Consider the following 23,318-nt stretch of genomic DNA (forward strand, 5'->3'; position numbering starts at 1 on the left):
CTATTGTTTGGGAGTTCAAGGATATAATCCCCCAGACTACATAAATTGGTCGAGGTCTGATCGCGGTTTTCCGATCAAGTAGGGGAGAGTCGGGTAGTATCGGACATCGGGTAATATCGGACAGTGAGTTTCTTTCATCTACCACACGATGATAGTACCTGATTGACATGCTTACGTTTCTGTGATGTTGCATAGAGAAACGTAACCATGTCATTCCGGTACTACCATATGGTGGCAGATGAAAGAAACGCACTGTCCGATACTACTCGATGTCCGATACTACCCGACTCTCCCCTACATAGGCCATGTTCCACGCCTTCGAAATACCCCTTTAACTTCAAGGGTGTCCCGAGGTTCAATGTTTGTGAATGACTAATTTTATCGTGGTATCTCTTATTTTCTTCAAGCAAATTCTAAGTTAGTATGCACATCATGTTCAACTTCTACTGTTTGAGTTTCATTTCACAAATTGAAAAATCAAAAGAATAATATTACTATTAATAATAGTAATAGTAATAATAGTATTAATAATAATAATGGTAATAATAATAATAATAATAATAATAATAATAATAATAATAATAAATGCTGGGTAACTACGGTACTGGACCCCGGACTCATTTCACCGGCATATTACCTTCAACTCATTCAGACGCTAAATAACGTAAAGCGTCGAAAAATAACCCACTAAAAATAATAATAATATTAATATTAATAATATTGGGCAGAGCATGTAGCACGTATGAGCGAATCCAGAAATACATATAGAGTGTTAGTTGGGAGGCCGAAGGGAAGAAAACCTTTGGGGAGGCCGAGACGTAGATGGGAGGATAATATTAAAATGAATTTGAGGGAGGTGGGATATGATGGTGGAGACTGGATTGGTCTTGCTCAGGATAGGGACCAATGGCGGGCTTATGTGAGGGCGGCAATGAACCCCCGGGTTCCTTAAAAGCCAGTAAGTAATTATTATTATTATTATTATTATTATTATTATTATTATTATTATTACTACTATACGCGAAGAGGAACTATTTCTTAAAGTACATTTCCGATTTCGTTCACAAAGAAGTAAAGCTTTCAAGGAATAGATTCCTTCCTTTTAGTCTATTCTCATAACAAATATAATAATCCGTGGCGCTACAGCCCGTGAAGGGCCTAGACCGACCAGCCGGCTGCTGGCCTCACGCCCACATGCCGAAGCAGAGGTGGACGATCATCCAACCAGAATGGAGGTATCGTGTGGTTAGCACGATGATCCCCTCAGCCGTTATAGCTAGTATTCGCAACCGGATTTCGCTACCTATCGTAGCTCCCCAAGTGCATCACGATGCTGAGTGGGCACCGGTCCCATACACTGGACGAAATTTCACGAGAAAATTCATAACAAATATACTTGCCTTAATTTCCAAGTATATTTTATACAAAAACTCGAAAACTTTAATCTGAAAGCTTTAAAGTCTATGAATTATTCTGCAGATATTTAGTTTTCAGAAAAATCAAGTATCTTTATTTCTGTTTTATTTTCACAACAGCCAAGGATCATTAATTTAAAAAATTCACGAATACATAATTTTATCGAAGTTTATAATTAGAGAAAAATGGACGAAAATCCCGGGATTTATTTGGAAAGAATAAATCAAATGAAAACTTGCCGGAAGACGCAGTTCTGGAAGTGAATTTCTGACTCATATATGCCCACGTGCATCAAAGTCGGCTAATGTAACCATCGGTTAAAATTGTGACCTAATCCCCGATTAAGCATTTTTACGGTGGATCGACCTCGGTTACGACTTAAATAGGAAGTTAACCACAGTAATCTCTAACCGGCCAAATATGAGCGGTTAAAGGAGATAACCGTCGATTAGTAGAGCAAGTAAAGCAAAATGGCGGCCATAACCACAGGTGATTATTTCGAAGACGATTATTATTGTGCAGTACTTGAATTACTTGGATAGAGCGTGAGCGTGAAGGTTCTTTAGTGGAAAGAGAGAATTCTTGCGAGCAATTAGGTGACAGAAAATTTCAGGAGGGATTTCGTTTATCAAAATCTACAAATGGATCAATTGAAATAACACAAGAACAATCATATTTCTCCTACGGATCGGCTGCTTATATTACGATTCTATGTAACTATTATTTTCTGTATTTTAAGAGGGAATACTCGAATACCAGTATCTCTTTCTCTATGTCACTGGCTGAACAAAGAGAGGTTATGGATGGATCTTAGGATAATGCACAATTCCCTGGTGTAGTCCAAGATCGTACACACATTCCTGCCAATTTTCTGCATCCTTTTCCTTTATGGATATTCCATCTTTTTTATATAATAGGCCTACATTTAAATCTAGTAATTAAGTCTATCGATACTTCAACCTAACACTGGGATATAATCATTTTTGGATTCAATTTTCCATTTTGTACGATTTTAACCTAAAAGTACTGAAAAACAAAGAAATGGAACTCACAAATATAACAGCGCCCAAAGGCACACAAATGCAACGCGAAAATGTAGGATACGTTCGTTTCGATGTAGAACATAGTGAGCGCAGTCGTTTTTAGACGTTGACTATTATGTTTGCAGCGGTATGGATGCTTTCCTTTAGTCATTTTGTAGAAACAATGTACCATCATAGACTTTACTCTGGTTAAATGAGGTGTCAGCTAGCCAAGTTTTAGTAATCGGTGATTATGAATGGTGCACATAAATTACATTTTAACCACGGCTACTGTTTAACCATCGTTTCGTAATCTATGATTACTGCGTTTTTAATCAATGTTGATGCACTTCGCCAATAGGCTATTTTGTACAAGTAACTGGAAACTAGTGTTTTCATGAAGTCTACTTTCATTAGTGTACATGGCACTTATTAAAACGTGTAATACCATAAGCGTATTTAATTACTGTCCACAGCAATCAATTTCTTGTATTCTGACGAGAGTTCAATTACGACCAATTAATCATGCTGGTGGTTTTCAGTGCCGTCACTTACACGTAACTTCCTGTACCTTATTAAACACTCGCTACATTAAGGGAAGTTCGAAAACTGGGAGCAATTTGACATGACAGCCGTCACCCGATTCTCGGCGAATTTCAAACTGTGTTGCTGCAGGGATTTAGGATACGAGAGATCCAACAGCAAATCATGAATTTACAATATTAAACTTTAATAAGAGACCGATCGTATCTCTTACCTTCCTCTGATCGAAGACGTCACAAACGTAACATCTTCGCCATCACTATCATCATCATCCAATCGTTAATCTAGTAAGTAGGTCTAGGTTCATTTCAGCTTCAATGTAGTTATCCAGACATTCTTCCAGGTCTTCTTTTACCTTTTGGTTGGTAATTTATAACCTATATTGGAATTCTTTTCTGTTCATTCTGATCACGTTAGGCAACTAATTCTTCCAGAATGCTGACAGTTTGTTTTCTAGGTATTTAATTCTTAGCACATTCATTCGTCTTACGACCCGCTAATGTGAGCTCGATCGTTCTTCAAAAATATAATTTCAACACATCTACACAGATTTCTTTTTATAACGCACACAACTTTCACTCTCATAAAACAGAAATTTAAATGTTTTTTTTTTTCTTTTACTTCTAGCTTCTCTGTAGTCTAGTAGTCATGATATGTCGCTTCTAGACCTAAGGTATGGGAATTCGATTCCAGTCAAGGAAGATGGATTTTTAAGCGGAATAATAGCCGTTAAATAGTTTTTACCGAAAGAGGAATTTGGTTTCACGTCTTAAGACTTACTCAATGAAAAAATATCCATTCGTATACGAAAGAAAATTCTACTACTACTACTTCAAATGCCCCCATATGAATAAGTGAATAGGCTGAGATCACATTCTGAAGCCATGCAACTCAGTTGATAATCGAGAACGTCACAGATAAAGCCGTGAGGGAAAGTGCTGCTGAGAAAAATACAATAAAACTGTTCTGTTATTGAAATACTCAGAACAAGGAGAGTATTGTGGTAGACAGGATATCCATTTTGAGATCGTAAATGAATCTGAAGTAACAACTTACATCATACCGAGCGAATGGTTTATGAAAAACAGTTCTACAGTTCGTCTATCCGCTCGACCATTAGTCTGTCTTTGCTAGACCCTTTCACTGGGCACAATTTGTTCCTTTTCAATATTTAACTGCTAATTTATGTGGAAATAAGATAATGAAATATAAACATTTCTATTAGGAAAGTAGAATTTCTTTAAATCCTGCCAAAAAAAAAATTGTGCGTGATGGTTTAGGACAATGTACATAAAACCACTAATCTAAATTAATGGATGTTATATGTTCAATTATGAGTTCGAAAAAAACTCCACATTAATTTAGAGCGAAGGTAGATATACAGGGCTTTCATTTCAAAACTTCCCAAAAATTAAATAAATAATTATTTAAATTGAATTCAATTTAAACAAAAAATACGTCAATTTAGATATTGAGGGGGAAATCTGAAACCAGGTTTAATCGCATTTTAGATTTCATCCCACAACCCCAACCACCCCCAATTTGAAATTTCAAATAGCACTACTATATTTTTATACTTAAATATGAAAGAGTATTCAATTGTTTATACACCTCATTCGTTTTCGCGTCTTTTGTTTCATATCGTCGCCTGGCACTCTGTATTGTTGTTATTGTTGATTAGAGCTGAAGAGAATAAAACTACAAAAACTTATTGAGCATTTCATGTAATAGTTATGTTTGTGTATTAAATCACTTTAAAATGGAGTATAACCTTCAAGAGAGTACATAAATCATCCTTATTGATTAAATTTAGGAAATTACACAAAATAAGCTGTGTTTTCATTCTACAGTCAACTAATAACAAAAATACAGGTTGTCAGGCGACGATAGAAAACAAAAGATGCGAAAACAAATTAATGAGGTTATAAACAATTGAATGCTCTTTCATATTTAAGTATAAACATATAGGGTTGCCATTTGAAATTTCAAAAGTGGGGTAGAGGGTGAAATCTGTAATGCAATTACTCCTGGTTTCAGACTTTCCCCTCAATATCTAAATTGAGGTGTTTTTTTTTTTTGTTTAAATTGAATTAAATTTAAATAATTAGTTATTTAGACTGGGAAGTTTTGAAATGAAAGCCCTGTATACAGTTTATTAAAAATACAAAGTTAGTCGTTTAAAAAAGAGTGAGAGTGAGATAAGAACTTCCACTGATAGAGTGTGTTTTGACTACATTATTGCACCAAAAAATCAATGACAGAAATATTAGCTTGCAATAGACTCCTACCTTCAATCATTGGTACAATTATTCATATTTTGATACGATGTCAATTATTCATACTATTAAATGAAGTCAAAGATAACAAAATTAGTTTACTGTTTCAGATTATTGACTACGTTTTTTAAAATGACTAAACCGTCGACTTTCTGCCTAAGTTATAGGTTCTAATCTCGGCAAGACACACAGGGAACTTATGTGAACAACGAAGATAATTACCTCTCTTACCTTTAAAATTTATGTTCAGCAAGCTTTGAAAACATCGAAAAGATGATGTTGCAATAGGAGTGAAATGGTGAAAGACAGCGTAACATACACATTACAATTCGTAGATGATCAAATGCTTCAAGCTGAAGACTATGAAGTTATGACAAGAAAATTGACGGAAGAAAAAAAATGGAGATTACAAATAAATTTTATTAAAGCTCAATATATATATATATATATATATATATATATATATATATATGTATAGAAATTATACAGAGTGGCCCAAAAAAAAAGGTATCCGAAATGATATAATAGCGTATAATGATATGTAGTTTGTAACATACCATTTTATTGTTTCTGTTACAGATTATTTCAATCGAGGTGTGTTTCATAAACCACCACCATCTAAAAAAACAATTCTGCAATGGGTGGAAATGTTTCGAATGACAGGTTCTGTTACCAATCACAACTGCCTATATCTGCAATGTGTGGTGGTCTGACGAATGTGATGTTTTGTTAAGTGGCCACGTTAATAAACAAAACTGTCATTTCCTTGGTCGGGAAAAACCACAAGAGTACGAACAGAGACCATTACATTGTGAAAAAGTAACAGTGTGGGCTGGTGTGTCCAGTCACGGTATCATTGGTCCATACTTCATTCACATGAACATGGAAACAGAATAAATGTCAATGCAAACGTGTACAGACAACAAGTTATTGAACGTTTTCAAGGGGATTTGATAACGTTTTGTGAGTTAAATAATCTTAATTTGGGACAGCAAGTGTATCGACAAGTTGGGGCAAGCGCCCATACTGGTCATGGAAATCTAATCCTACTGCAAGAGCTGTTTCCTGGTCGACTGATTAGTAGGGGATCAGACTTTCCGTATCCTGCACGAAGTCCTGATCTGTCTTTATGTGATGCGTTTCTGTGGGGAATATTGAAAGAACAGTGCTTCATACCCGTCCCACGTACTCTAGACGCTCTACATCGAAACAGTTATGCACAACCTAACAAGATAAGTGTAATGCTATGATTACCAGGATCGTAGAGCGCATAGAAGAAGGCACAGCCAATGACGGAAGACATGTAGAACACTTAGTTGTGATACTGTTTGGTAGAGACACTTCGGTTACCTTTTTTCTTGGGTCTCCCGTATTTTTTAATTGATTATTTTACGACGTATTTTGCACTGCTATGGTTATAGCGTCTGAATAAGATGAACGTGACAATGACAGCGAAATGAGTCCAGGTCCAACGTCAAAAGTTACCCAGCATTTGCTCTTATTGGGTTAAGGGAAAACCCCGGAAAAACCTCAATCAGGTAACTTGTCCCAACCAAGATTTGAATCCGGGTCCGCTCGTTCCGCGGTCAGGCATGCTAACCGTTACTCCACAGCAGTGGACTATAAATTATTAGTGATAGTGTAAAAAAATATTAAGATAATATTTTAAGATACCAAATGATATACTGACATGTGGCAACATTAAATATTTGGGAGTTGAAATTAGAAAAGAAGGAAACAATGAATCTGAAATAACAAAGAGAATAATAATTAAGGGTTGGACTGCAATAACAATGCTGAACAGAATTTTGTGGGATAAACACATATTTAAATAAACTGAAATCCACAATTTTAGACCTACATCAATAGCGAAAAGTGCATAAACATGGAACATAAAAGCAAAATTAAATTCAAAAATTGCAATCAACAGAAATGAATTTTAAAGACGATCAACACGATACTGTAAACTAGACAGAATTAGAAATTATATCACAAGAGAAAATATTAACTTTAAAAATTATATTACACAGTTTGCGGAAGCTGAACAATTACAATGATTGGCATATGTGAAAAGGATGGATGCAAACATGCTACCAAAATGAAATTTAGAACAGATCCTAACTGTGAAGAAAAGAAGAGGAAGACCTAAGAAGGTATTACTGGCATGATGGAAAAGAGAGTATTACAGGATGGTGACTGGGAAGAAAGAAACGGAGGAAGAAAATTTGAACTGTATAAAAATTGGGCATAAGAAAGTGCAGTTACTATGAACTCGTATGCTACTCTACGTTATGCTATGCTACATTGTCACTATACGTAGGTATAGAAATCATGTGGTAGTATCGATTGATGGAGATCTTCAAAGAAATTGGATCTGGTGTTTACAGTGTAGTGATTTCAGCCCGAAATGGCGAAACTTGTAATGATATCTGCGACTGAAATTATAGGGCATTCATGTACTTTGTTACTTTCTCCTTTTTAGTAGTCTGACCATAGATCACAAAGTTTTCTTTTTATGTGACTTCTTCTGACTTGAATATACAGTCTGATCCGTTTGGGTATGGATAATATTAATTCATTTATTATAAATCTATTATGATAGTAGCGAAAAATTTCTTGCTTGTTATATCTGCAGTGCTTGGGAGAAGTGACATAAGTCAGTTTCCACAAACCTTTTTTGATAATTTATTGACAACTCACACTGGTTTATGTCGAATTGATTTTTTTCTGTATGAATTATTGTAATGGGAGAAATACTTAAGTATTTTTTTCCAAGCGAGCAGATGTTCCGTAAGTTGTCAATGTATTGTATTGTATTGTATTTGATTGCCAACATTTACATCCATGTAATGTGGACCTCACAATTTTTGTATCCTGTGCCACAATTACGTTCATTACAGATATACCTTATATAGAGGCTCTTTAAATTGATAAATTATTTCCATCTTTAAAAAAACCTAACAACTTGATTTAGATCATTCGACAATTCTCACCTTTAAAAACTTAACAACTTGATTTAGATCATCCTAAATTGCCACTTTTACGACTCTGTTCTTGATTTTCAGTACACTTATATCGAACACATACTTTTTCTGATAATACTTGTTACTAAAACATACTACCCCATTGTCCAGTAAGTTCATTCTGTTTGTTGTATGCAATTCCTTTTTCAGATCTCATTAATTTTCTACATATTATACTTGCTATCCTAGCTAGCCTCCTCCGCCAGACTCCTCACCTATTTTCAAATATCTCTCTCGTTATACTTAACTTCCTATTACACTTCTCTAATTCATTCAGAATTTTAACATTCTATTCCTGATTTTCAGATCACTTAGACTATATCGCACACACACTGTTTCTAATAATACTTGATACTAAAACTTATTACACCATTGTCCAATATGCTCGTTATTATGTCTGTTTCATGTGTACCACTCATTTTCCGATCTCACTAATTTTCTACATATTATACTACGCCATCCTAGCTGGCCTCCTCCCCCATACTCCTTACTTATTTTATTAGACTATATTAAGTTGTCAATGAATTATCAAAAAAGGTTTGTGGAAACTGACTTATGTCACTTTTCCCGAGCACTGCAGATATTATGATTAAAAGATGGAAGTTTCCATATGACAATCAGCAATGCATAATCTGAAATGACAAATTAAAATCGTAGATGATTAAAATGACTACCACAAATCAACAGCGTGCACAATGTGTTCTTTGGTATGCTAAATTTGAGTATTAAAAGAATTCAAAGGACATTTCGACGTGAGTATGGTGTGCGTAATGTACCTATATACGATTCCATAATGTTGTGGTATCGAACATTCGTAGAAACAGGTTCTGTGTATAAAAAAAAACATACAGGAGGTCGCAGGCGAAACTCAGTACGAGAAGCAGCTATCTCTTGGTTCAGTCCCCAAACTCACCAGATCTAACCCCTCCTGACTTCTTCGTGTAGGGTTTTGTTAAATACATCGTCTATTCACAGAAACTTAGGAACACTGATGATCTGAGAGTAAAAATTACTCAAGCTTTTCAACAAATCACCCCTCTTACGTTACAACGGACATGGGCTGAATTGTATCACCGTTATGAGTTGTGCAGGATGGGCAATGGGGGTCATGTTGGGCTCTTAGGAATCTCCCATCTTTCAGTGTTGTATGCACAAAGTTTTAATGAATAAAGTTCAGTGGTAAATGTTTTACTGTGTTTTTATTTTATCCCATACCCAAACGGATCACCCTGTATTATTATACAATATTTGCTTATGGTATATGGATGGACATTTTGGGTTCTTTCCTTGTGCTGATAATTAAAAAATATATATGCATTCAATAATACAAATCATTGTATCTTCATAATCTGAATAACTATCTGTGTACAATGAATTTAGACACGTAGTGTTGCCACTAATAATTACATTATTCATTATATAATTAGTTTTGATTCTTATAATTATTCATTGCTTCTTTTTTTACAACTCCGATCGCTAGGCTCTACTGTAGAATAGACTACGTGTATAATTTCTTTTTGTTAGTAACATAAATATTCGATCTAATTTTATGCATTTTCTTTATCTGTCTGATATATCGTCGTTGTTTCTGCAGTAACTTCTATGTGATATATTGATCGATTTTCACATTTTTGCTCTATTATATAACTTAAGGGTTTAGATACAGCTTACAGCAGTAAAATTTTTAAAATATTCAATTTCTTTTTCTCCATTACTGTACCTTGTACAATAATGAAAATTGGTATGTTTAAAACACTGTACTTCTGCTATAAGAAAAAAAAATATTTTTACGGTTTAAAAAAATTATTTACATTTTTTTTTTTCTTCAAAATTCATTTCACTGTGGAGTGATGAAGCGTTTCCTACATAACTAAAAACCTATCCAACATTCTGTGATGAAATTTTTTGTGTGTATTTATACATCTCATATCAACAATATGATGCAAGATCACTTCTCTACCTTCGATAGATTGTCAGATAAAAAATAAATTCGTTTAAAAAATGGTCAAATATCAGTATTTTCTTCTAACACAAAGTAAAAAAAAATATATATTATTTATTAAGGAATATAGTTGAAAGAGCATGATATTGTACATATGAGTTTCAGCAATAAAATAAGAGAGAGAGAACATGAAAAATTTAAAAAGTTTGAGTTATGAGGGAAACGCTTCATCACTGCACAGTGAACTGCCATCATTTTTAATTTAAAAAAAATATATATATATATTTTTTTTTAAATCGTAAATTTTTTTTTTTTTTTTCATATAGCAGAAGGATAGTGTTTTACACATACCAATTTTCATTACTGTACAAGGTATAGTAATGGAGGAAAAAAAATGTTGAATATTTCCAGAAATTTTACTGCTGTAAGCTGTACCTAACCCCTTAAATAGCGATATAGCAAATAATAAAATCTCCTATATGTAATTATAGTTCTAAAATCTCCTATATGTAATTATAGTTCTTCGTTTCGAAAATTTAAGTATTCACAGTCTAGTATGTACGGCTGCCATAGGATGAATAAATGTGGTTTTTCTTCCTACTGAAAAATATTATTATTATTATTATTATTATTATTATTATTATTATTATTATTATTATTAAAAAGGTTATTATTCGGTTGAGAAGCTTTTATCATCTAGTCTGCTGTCAAAGAATCTGAAAGTTAGAATTTATAAAACAGTTATATTACCGGTTCTTCTGTATGGTTGTGAAACTTGGACTCTCACTCTGAGAGAGGAACATAGGTTAAGGGTGTTTGAGAATAAGCTGCTTAGGAAAATATTTGGGGCTAAGCGGGATGAAGTTACAGGAGAATGGAGAAAGTTACACAACACAGAACTGCACGCATTGTATTCTTCACCTGACAATTAGGAACATTAAATCCAGACGTTTGAGATGGGCAGGGCATGTAGCACGTATGGGCGAATCCAGAAATGCATATAGAGTGTTAGTTGGGAGACCGGAGGGAAAAAAGACCTTTGGGGAGGCCGAGACGTAGATGGGAGGATAATATTAAAATGGATTTGAGGGAGGTGGGATATGATGATAGAGACTGAATTAATCTTGCACAGAATAGGGACCGATGGCGGGCTTATGTGAGGGCGGCAATGAACCTTCGGGTTTCTTAAAAGCCATTTGTAAGTAAGTAAGTATTATTAAAAAGGTAAAGGTATCCCCGTAACATGCCATGAAGGCACTTGGGGGGCATGGAGGTAGAGCCCCATGCTTTCCATGACCTCGGCACTAGAATGAGGTGGTGTGGTCGGCACCACGCTCTGACCGCCTTTTACCCCCGGGAAAGTCCCAGTACTCAATATTATAGGAAACTGAGTGAACCTCGAGGCCGTTCTGAAAGTTTGGTAACGAGAAAAAATCCTGTCACCACCTGGGATCGAACCCAGGACCTTTCAGTCCGTAGCCAGCTGCTCTACCAACTGAGCTACCCTGCCTATTATTATTATTATTATTATTATTATTATTATTATTATTATTATTATTATTATTAGAGTTAGGATATCGTTGCTTCAATCTATATTACTGAATTTCTGCAATTTCGCAAATACTTTTTTAGTCCATTTTTAATTCAAAAGCCAACATGAAGTTGCACGGCTAACAAGCCTTGGCGGGACATTCACGCAGAAGGTAATTTAATTCTGATTGCTATTTTCAAAACTACATGGTGGCACGAAATTAACACTTTTCCATCATCACACTGAGAGCTTAATGACTCTTCTAACCCGGTAGCATAAAAACCTGAGAGAAGTTAAATTTTAATTTAAATGCAATCAATTGTACATTTTTGACATCTCCCCAACTACGGCACTTATGGAACGGCATGAACTTAATTATAGTAATTTATTTTTTTAATTTCTAACTCCAGGCAGTATAAACTGCTTTAGTACATTAAATAAATGACTGAATTTTTTTCTTCATAAGAAATACCTGTCCGTAGCACTCAGTGAAAGGAATTTAGCGAAATATTCTGAACACATAGGCTATTCATACATAAATATTTACTAATTTTACTTGTATGAGATAACAGTAGAATCGAATGTGAAAATATAAACTACAAATTATGGTACTGTGACCAGCCTCATGGTCTACTGGTCAGAACTTCTGGCTATAGTTCATGAGGTCCCGGGTTCGATTCCCGGTTAGAGCACATGGTCTGGAATTTAGGTTAAGTTTAGATTTAAGACCTCTCCTGGTACCACATTATCATAATCATCCTATCCTATCACATCATCGGGGTAATGTAACTCCGCCTTCCAGGCGCCCCAACCTCAGAAGTGGGTTACAATTAAGCCACAGCCAGGAGAGAAGACCAGAAATGTCGAAAAGACAACCTGGTGGCATTGGATTAAAAAAATATATATATGGTACTGTTCTCCAACCAGGAGATCAACCGTGAAAGGAATGTGCTTACTATTGCATCATCTATTGGAGCGAAGTAGATAGACAATATTATCGTTATAACGTCAGTTTAAAAACCATGCGCTCTCCTGCAAATGTAGGGAGAGAATAAAAGAGCAGGAGATTAACAGTGATCTAATTTTGTAACTAGGATAGTATAAACATGTGTGTCAATGTTATTGTTTGTGCTGTGAGAGCTAGCCAATAGAGAAACGAGTACCCACGTGTATGACCTTATGACATCTTATGATATCAACATTCATTCACAGCCTCACCCCCTGCGTTTCATTCCGGAAAGACTTTCTCGTGATTGGAGCACAGTAGTTAAGTGTTGATTCTTTGGTTTTAAAAGGTCGGTGAAACTCAACTAAGTTCTTTATGGATTCTGTTGTAATAATAATAATAATAATAATAATAATAATAATAATAATAATAATAATAATAATAATAATAATAATCATCATCATCATCATCATTTATTTTAGTTGGCAGAGTTAAGGCCGTAAGGCCTTCTCTTCCACTCAACCAGCAAAAGTATTCATATATATGTATGAACTTACAAGCTACAAATAATACAACAATTTGACTTATTCTGGTAATGTGAATAATTTCATCTTAGGAGTGAAAAATTGAAAACGGAGCAGTCGAGAACTAACAGGTATTTTGAAGTGGCTGAGAAATGTTAAGAAAATCTTGTCGACAGACCGTTTATTCCGGTAGGTAATGCCAAGTTAAGGATTCTTATTCTTCATTTACAACAATAGACAAACTTAAGTATTTACTCTTTACATCTGTAGTGCTCGGGAAAAGTGGCACAAGTCAAAAATGTTAATTTCACACTGGTTTATGTCGATTAGATTTTCTTCTGTATCAATTATTGTAATGGGAGAAATACTTATGTCTCTTTTCCCAAGCGAGCAGATGTTCCATAAATTGTCAATAAATTAATAAAAATTGTTTGTGCGAGATCGTGCGTATTTGCTTGTTTTCCGCACAGAACCAATACGCGGTAAGTGCGAAATACCACATTCAGTATTCCCAACGTAACACACATAACAATTTCCCTCTTCTTACCGCTTAAGCGCGACATTCATTTTACTGCTTCAGGCTTTTAACATATTATTTTTAGAGACGTTTAACATAGTAATAATTATAAATTGGAAACTTACCACTGTAATTTCACCTAAATTGCACTGTTAATTATTGTTTTTAAATATTTGCAAAAATTAAGTAAACTCTACAACTCCACTAAAGTAACATTAAGGAAGCCGTGAAAAAATCAACAAGATTCCAGATGCCGATGTTATTACTGCAATATGTTATATAAATAGTATTGTTAAAATATTAAAATGAAAAATAAATCATTACATAACCTTAACATTTGTTTTAAGTTCGAATTTATAGACTGGGGGGGGAAAAAACAGACGTGTATCACAGCCTGCTGGAGTATAGTAAACACAGAAAACATTTTATAGCAACAATGTTGAAGAAAGATATTTTGGTTTTCCGAAGTTGCCGTCATTAAACAGAAATCAACATGGAGATTTCATTGAAACTAATTAGAAATTCGTCTTTCAGGTATGTAATAAACGATCTTCGCACAAAATAATGTACGATACACGAGCGGTATGTTTGTTTTCATGTTCTCGGAAATTAAAAAAGCTCAACTACGTTTCGCTTTTTTAATCTTTTCCTCGAACATGAAAAGTCAACATACCGCTCTTGTAACGTATATTACTATTGTGGAAACTGGCTTATGCCACTTTTCCTAAGTATTGCAGATATTATTTTTCAGTTTATTATTATTCTAATCGTCCACATCTGTTCTATGGGTTTATACTTATAATAATTAACTACCAATTTTACTCATATGTTGTTTCCATAATTCTATTCGCTATTTTATCTCGTCATTTACGCAGTAAGTTTGAACCTACTCTCCATTATCTTCATTTCTTTTGTGACCTCTCTTGGTGTAGATTATAATTTCACTCTGCAATCTTATTTCTGAAGCTTTACTTTGGTTCTCTCTCTTACTTAGTTACAATTCAATAATAATTAAAAATAGAAATGTCCGTTATCTTGATTACTTGTGGGTCTTTTCCTTTGTTTGTTCGTATTGTTGCTCCTACATTGACTGAATTTTTTTGAACTCTACATCACAAGTCAATATTGTAATTCAAGTGCAATGACACATTTTTTTTTCAAAACGCTTTGTCGATGGTATTTTTAGCGGTGGGTAAACATTTGAAAGATTTGTTCCCTTTCTATTTGCTAAGGGTATTACTATTATTCTTAGAAATTCATTTAGTACCTAAAATCAGTCCCTTCAATTAATTTAAGTTTTCAATTATTGTATTAATACGAATAACACATTCATCCTCGACAGACAGAAACAAAGAAATAATGAAACAGATATACCAACGTACTGTCATCCTAAATCAACCACATCATATAAAAACTTAAATATGTACATAAATGAAAAACAAAATTTTCGTACGCGACATATAGGCCTACATCTCCAAAGAAACAAATTTCATTCTGCTCGGAGCAAATGATGTGAAATCAAACCCAGTTATGACTAGTGCGAAGTTCTTCCGTCACTATGATATAACATTTTAGCATTAGTAGAGTGAGTCAAAAGATTAGGTGCGACATTAAGGGTGCTATTCATAGACATTTCTCAGCACGCGCTACGAGCGTACTAAGCTAGCCCCGGCTATCCATTGGTTACTAGTACAGAATTCAAATCATATCTATCGCTAACACTGGTTTATGAATACGAAAAACGCTGATCATCCACCGGAAACCCGCGCTAAAAATGTATATGAATACGGCCCTAATAGACTATTATTAGAGATAAAAACTATAATATACCGTATATCAGAATGCTGTGATGTTAAGACTATCCTTGTTGAATATGTCTTTTCTGGGATGCCCATATGGAAAGGATGATGATGATTATGACATTATTATTACGATTATGATTATTATTATTATTATTATTATTATTATTATTATTATTCTGTAATAAACAATAGAATTAAACTTCCTGATGGAGCTACTCTATTCGTCACAATTATATACCTACCTTGTCAAAATGTCAAATAATATTCTGGATTTAAACAGTGAATTAGTTCTCCCTTGTGTCTCGAATTGTAGCTTTCCCTGCTACAAATTCATTTACTCTGGAAATTAGCTTTCGTCTTTGTTATGCATTATGTAACCAAGCTCGGAATAGGACGGTGAGTTTGGGAACTACAGCCCTCGTGCACTTGCATTTCGGCCGTCAGCCCTCTCGCTCGCTATAGTAGCGCCGCCAGTCCAGTCTATTTCGAGCTTGGTTGAGTAATGAAGAATACAAAATAAGTATAAACAACTTATCAAAATGAGTATTTCAAAATTATCTATAGAACAGTGTGAAGGATAGTACATACTCATTAATTTCTTTACTCGATTATTTAACAACGCCCTATCAACTACTAGGTTATTTAGTGTCGATGGGATTGGTGATAGCGAGATGGTATTTGGCGAAATGAAGCCGAGTATTCGCCATAGATTACCTGACATTCGCCTTACGCTAGGGGAAAAAACCTAACCATCAGCCCAAGCGGGAATCGAACCCGCGCCCTAGTGCAGCTTCACATCGACAGGCAGGGCGCCTCAGCCGAGCTACGCCGGTGACTCCATGCTCATTAATCCGAAACATTTTCTTCATACCTAAATCCCGAGAAATAATTTCTATTACCTACAAAATTTTACTGCTATACTTCCGGGAAATGATTCGTTCAGGAAATGTGAATCGCGTAATTGGTATGACTGTACCTAACACACAACCTAAAAGCAATACAAAAGCGACGTGTGACATTCAGCAAACGCATTCATTCACATGCAGCAAGGCAACGCTTAACAATGGAAAAGAGTGCAGTCTCATACACAAAGTGTTCGGTGAGCAACACACACAAAGCAAGCATTCAAACAGTCCAGTACGTACTTGTAGCGCCCTCCATATCCTAAGGCCCGTCTAGAACAAAGAGAACAAGACAGAGAAACCCATAGCGATCCATCATAGAAAGAAACAAAAATTCACAGCCCCATAAATACACTGAATATAATCATATTTCCTCACATATTCATAACATAAGCTTGTATTAAAATTATCATGCCTGCGACATGCATATTTAGACACAAAGTGACCTTCGCTGTAAACATTTTTAATATTCCGAAACTGTGATAACGTGAAACGTCACATGGTGCAATATTTGTAATTTACGAGACAAATGATCTGCATAATCTACTTCAAATGTTTCCACTTCGTTTTCGTAAAATAATCTATATAGGCGTTCCATTTCTAGATAATTTTTAATATACTGTACCGTATAAATTAATAAATAAATTGTACCTTACTAATTCAGAATTTAAAATATTATGCATTACAAATCCACAATTTAAATGTAATAGAATATCTGAGGTTTTCTATAATAAAATACAAATAAATCGAATAATTAAAGGAAGAAAAACTCATCTAAATAAGAGGACTCGGGGAAGGACGCCAGAATACTTGTAGCATTACCGCGCTGACTGGCGATACCAATGCGCTGACGTAGATATTGACTGCGTCGAGGGTCCCCAGAAAGCTGCACTAAACTTCTGCCTATGGTGGAGATGAGAGCTTTGGCTTCACTACACTATGATCCAAACGTTTAAACCGCAAAAGGGACAAAAATATAATTATCTGCAAGATGTTTATATTTATGGTGTTTACTGACAGCTGCAGATCCTGGTGTCTTAGAGGTTGAAGACAGATGAGAAGGGGCCAGTGTATCCACACATGTGGAATCCCAAATCAAGGACTTGCCTACACGCCACGGGACTAGAGTCAGACTATCGGGTCTCTTGCCGTCTGAACGGCTGATCCCGGAAGGTTCTAAGATGGATGGAACCCCTGAGGATGTAAATGCTCTTTTAATGATGTCATTGAGCGATGAATGACGAGAGAGACGCCCCTTACTCATGACACAACTTAAGACATGGTGGCCATATGAATCTACAATATTGCCACAGATACATTTATGAATGTGACAGATTTTGCAACCGAGGCGTAAAGCCACGGAAACTTTAAAGGATCTGGGATCCATAAGAGTACCGATGTTAGGGGAAGGAATTGCACGAAGCCAAGATCCTGAAACATTTTGTTGGAGAGCCAAAAAACGAGCACCGTATTAACCAAATATATTAGTTTATATGAAGGAAAAAAATATTTAAAAAATATTTTCTAAATCTCAGAAGATAAAATCAGAAATACAAAATTCGTACACTTAATTCACAATGAAAGTTGAACTAAAAGCATAAAAAGCCCCAGGGACAACGATTCAAAAGTCCGTCATATCAAATTTGAATTTGTGACAGAAAAGTACACCAGGGAATAGGGATTATATAGAATGGACACTGAGCGAATTTTCCTGTGTTTTTTTTTTTTTTTTTTTTTTTTTGCGCCGGCGTTTAGTTCCACTTTCAAGCGCTAGAGGTTAGTATACTCGAGCATAATTGAAAATAGAGTTGAGATATAGGATCGAAACATCGCCCACCTTATTGCATAATCCAGTAACCCTTTGCTTCAAATAAATTCAAGTTAACAGCTTTTCCTTATTTTTCAGTGACAAAACTAGTTGTAATAATATTTGTTTATATTTTATATATAATAAATTATATTATAAAATAATATAATTATAAAATTATGTATCAAATTCATTTAATATTTGTATACAATATAATACAGGTACAGTATATGGTTTTACTTCTCATAGGAGTTTTCTTTTTCCATTTTCAGCGTTATCAAATCATTACATATTTTAATTGTTCTTGTAGTCAACGTCTCAACTCTCATTATAAAGGAACTCTAGAGTCTAGATATTACAGTTATTGACGGATTTATTATTTCAGTACATAATATACCTAGATTTATTAATTGTATGTGTTATATTTCCGCTGTGACGACTGCTAGCTGGTGTGATGTCAGTGCCAACTCCTGGGAGAAAGCAGAATCTCACGCTCAAACTGGTTTGAAGGTCATTGAAATCAGTCCTGCTACATCAAAGATACCGACGCGAAGTGTCCATACTGTATAATTATCTATACGCTGAGTACACTGTCAGTGTTGGGAAAGTCCCAGTGATAACCATTTCTTAATTATCAATTACCATTCAAATCACCTGTAAAGAAAGTAACAGGAAACTAATGAAAAGATTACTACCACCTATTTAGGAATTCTGAGGGTGAAATATGTTCTGCCATAAGAATGATCTGGAACTAGCGCAAATGCCTCATAAGGTAAGGCACGAAAAGAAATGAGGTTAATTTTCTGAAGAAAAATCAAATAGCACTCTCATTGCAACAGATTTTGAACTATGTAGCCCTACTCATTTGATTCTTCCAGTTATACGTTCAGTTTGGGACCACTGAAAAGCTAAATTAGTAACTCTCTAGTTTTGTCATTCTGTATTTTCATACAGGACTGTTACGTGATATAATATTATAAAGAATTTGTTACTTCCTTAATGACATAAAATAAAGAGATAAATCAAACATATAATTTTGTACACATATTAATATTTATTAGTGACGTTACAAAAACACAAAATATAATAATATAAAAAATATACATTTCCCTCTTGAGAATGACGTAAACCTTATTCAATTACTGTATTCAAATAGTAAGAAATGTACAAATTCAAATGTGAAAAAAAAGTCCGGAAAATCTTCATGATTGATCATTTATTTGCATGTCATTCATTTTAATCGAGCACCAATATTAGGCCTACTAATTTTGTAATCATGAGTGTTGATGTCCTGTTACATTAATTGATATTATTACTAGTACTACCACAGTCTAATATATACAGTCACGAAACTTGAGTTGTGAGAGTGCTAGAAACAATTGACGTGCCGGTACTATTTTGTATTGTCTGTAATGAGGCGATATTAGCGATCCTAGTGGTTAGCAACTATCTCTGGATGCATATTTACTACGTATTGAGCTTCGTGGCTGTATATACTAGACTGTGGTACTATTTCACGTTTTTGTGAGTTATCACCTGAATCGCTAATATTGGTTGTTAAAGCTGGTCCACAATTAACCGGGAACGTAAACAACGAGAACGGAAATATACATGTATTTGAATATGAACATTCACGATATCAACGACAAGATTGACGGTGCCGGAAACGGGAACGTGAAAGTTGGCCAACTTTTAACTTTGTCGTTCTAGTTTCCGACCACAGCCTACTATATTCATTGTTGCCATCAAAAAGCTATTTGGTCGTCATATATTTTGCAGCAAGGAGGCCGTGACATAATTTCTTCTTCATCCACTGCTTATAACTAACCCAGACGTTCAGTAGAATCACTTTCAATATGTACTACGTATATATGTGACCAGACTACGACGTGAATTGAATTCTTAAATATTCTTTGTCATAAATTTTGAAGTTGGATAACCTTGTTCATATTGGCTGGCTTATAGTCATATCGATATGCATAGTCGTTTCCGTTCTCGATTTATTGTGAATCAAAGATCTTCATGTTCAAGTCCTCCGCTTCCCGTTACCGTTCTGGTTCTCGTTTCGGTTTATTATGGACTAACGTTTACCCGTACTGATGAAGTTTTCGGTGTGGTGAGTGTGCCATCTCAAATCTTAGTCTTGTTTTCATGCGTATGAATCGATGTAAAATGAAACTGGTGGAGGCCACGAGCAGCTGATATTGGTGTTCTTACTTTATAATTTCCACTTAGTAATTTCGAAATATATATATATATATATATATATATATATATATATATATATATATGGTTATATATATATATATATGGTTATTGATTTTCTGTGGATGAACTTATCTACACATTCCAGGCCAGTACTTAAAATCACTTTGCGGAAATACATGAAACCCCTCATTAATTTTTTTGCAAATTGGGGCAATTTGTCTTCTGGATATAAACGTATTCTTAGTGATCCAGGACATAAAATATAAAGTGGTCACTCAAGTGAATTATCCTTTTTACATTCTCAGAACATAATGAACCGTTCAATATAATTTTTTCTCGCTTTCCTGGTATAGATAATACATATTCGGAAACTAAAATACTGAATTTACCCTAAAATGACTGCAATTTTAATTTTCTTCATCATATTGAATGCCTGACTGAATACATTTTCAGCAAATATGAGTGTTTTCTTTATGCTCACATAGGCCTACATGCCAAAACTTCGTAACAGTCAACATACACTATTTCATAACATAGTTTCACCAATCATTCGTTTAGAATTTTCTCAGCAACAGTTGTTAATGCAACAGGTTTCGGACACCCCTTTTACTACATTATATAATATATATTATTTTAATGTACCGAAGTACATATGATATTTCCATGCAGATATTCTGCGTCATCATACGATGAAAGAGTAATGGAACGGAGAAAAATTCTCTCCGGCGCCGGGATTTGAACCCGGGTTTTCAGCTCTACGTGCTGATGCTTTATCCACTAAGCCACACCGGATACAACTCCGACGCCGGTTAGAATCGTCTCAGATTAAGCTCCAACTCTTGGGTTCCCTCTAGTGGCCGCCCTCTGCACTACGTCATAGATGTCTATGAACGCAGGACCGAAGTCCACACATGTGCTGAGATGCACTCTAACCGGCGTCGGAGTTGTATCCGGTGTGGCTTAGTGGATAAAGCATCAGCACGTAGAGCTGAAAACCCGGGTTCAAATCCCGGCGCCGGAGAGAATTTTTCTCCGTTCCATTACTCTTTCATCGTACATTATATAAGTTTATATTTCGTTGCCCAAAACTTCTCTGACTTATTTAGCTCTGGCTGACGGATGACCCTACGCACTTTTTTACCAGTTGTGCAAATAAATAAGGAGTAATAACGATACGCATTTATATAACATAATGTGACTATTATACAGTACAGAGTCGTCAACTCTAAATTAAATACATTATGTAAGAGTGCATTTATCTTCTATCTATGTGTCACAAAATATCAAACAACTGTATGCTGTGACAAAGATTAAAGAATATCAATGATACAACACTCTGCATATTTTAAAAATTTAATAGATTATATTTTAACAATGTTGTTAGGTTTCGTGTCTTATGTTACAGTACTTATCTTAACTAAAATCGGCAAAACACACACAAGGCTGCAGGACTGCGCAGCTGAACAGTTGTAGTGATAAGCGTGTAAATAGCTGATTCAACGTGTAGGTGCTCGAATATTATGAAAACTGAGCAACATGCTTGCGTTTTCTTAGAATGTATTCCATTTGTGAAAAGCTTTACGAGTTTATGAACTGATAAAATGGCATTTTACATAATATGATTTTGTTTAAATGGAATTAAATATTTCCCCTATTCCTCACAATAATCAACTTTCCCAAATTACTTAGGTTTATTTATTTATTTACTTAATACTTTACACTTGAGCTACATTAGACATTGCAGCCCGAAAGAGCGGAAGCTCGTGCTCGGGCGCAGTTCAGATCAGTTATACAAAATATATCACAAGTTCATTGAGCACAGTAACATTAACAAGTGGTAAAATACATACAGTATGTAATAATAGAGTCTATATATAAATAGAAAATACAAAAGTACATGAATATTAGAGTATCAATTTTTAACTCAATTAGCTTAAACAATTAAGTAATTAATCTGATTTGTTTCTTAAATCTAAGTGTGTTAAGTGTACTTAGCTCAGGGTACGCTCTAATTAATGCATTATATATTTTGGGTCCAAAATTTCTGCTGTGTTTTAATCCAGCAGTTGTGTGGCATTTGGGAGTATTTAGAAAAAAAAAAACTGTAGTTTTGTCTCGTATGGTATTCATGAGGATCAAATTTAATTTTCTTTCATTCTCTATATCTTGGTTACTTCCGATAACAATAACTAGTAATCATCAACTGCCAAATGTATTCTTTATTTAAACTATACAGTACTACATAAAATCATTTATATAGCTGTAATGGAATTAACTTACATGTTACAAGCTGTCATTTATTTAATAATATTTACATTCATATTTAATTCATTTTTTTCGCTTACAGGAATATAACTTTTTGAAATCATAGTGACAAAAGAATACTGTAGGCACATTGAGTAACTGTCTCGGAAGTAAGCGTAATCATAATTACTGTCGTTAAAGAATACAATGCCCCCCGTGGCAGGGATTTTGTCGTTGGGGAAAGGCTGCGGGTATTGTGATGATCTGGCGTCATGCTGACCTCACGTCACGGGTGACCTGCCGTCTGTGTTTAAGTCTTAAGGAAAGGTTGAGAAAACTTCTAAAATACGCCAAAACCCACATGGTCTGTTGAACCACTGATGAAAGAAAGAGTGCAATATGTAAGTGGACACACGTTTCACATAGTTCGATACTGTTACCAATATTGCCACTAAGCGAAAAATTATGTTGAAAGCAAGTATATGCAGTAATTCATCTCTAAAGAGGCATGTACACAATTCAACTTTTCTTTCAAATATACGCATTGATGCAATGAATGAATATATATATATATATATATATATATATATATATATATATATATATATATATACT

At 34.6% G+C, this 23,318-nt stretch overlaps 1 protein-coding gene across 4 annotated transcripts in view; it reads right to left on the reverse strand.

Moving 5' to 3' along the window:
- Positions 1–23,318, reverse strand: part of spir (spire type actin nucleation factor) — an 825,932-nt gene that overhangs the window by 448,192 nt on the left and 354,422 nt on the right. For 3 of the 4 annotated variants that reach the window (XM_069842159.1, XM_069842161.1, XM_069842158.1), the window contains exon 6: positions 16,688–16,717. The exons of the other annotated variant lie outside the window; for it this stretch is intronic. In XM_069842159.1, coding sequence (XP_069698260.1) covers positions 16,688–16,717 — 30 coding nt within the window. The remainder of the gene's footprint in view (positions 1–16,687; positions 16,718–23,318) is intronic. 4 annotated transcript variants of the gene reach the window in all.

The sequence above is a fragment of the Periplaneta americana genome, chromosome 12 (assembly GCF_040183065.1).
Source record: "Periplaneta americana isolate PAMFEO1 chromosome 12, P.americana_PAMFEO1_priV1, whole genome shotgun sequence".
In the NCBI taxonomy this organism is placed as follows: domain Eukaryota; kingdom Metazoa; phylum Arthropoda; class Insecta; order Blattodea; family Blattidae; genus Periplaneta; species Periplaneta americana.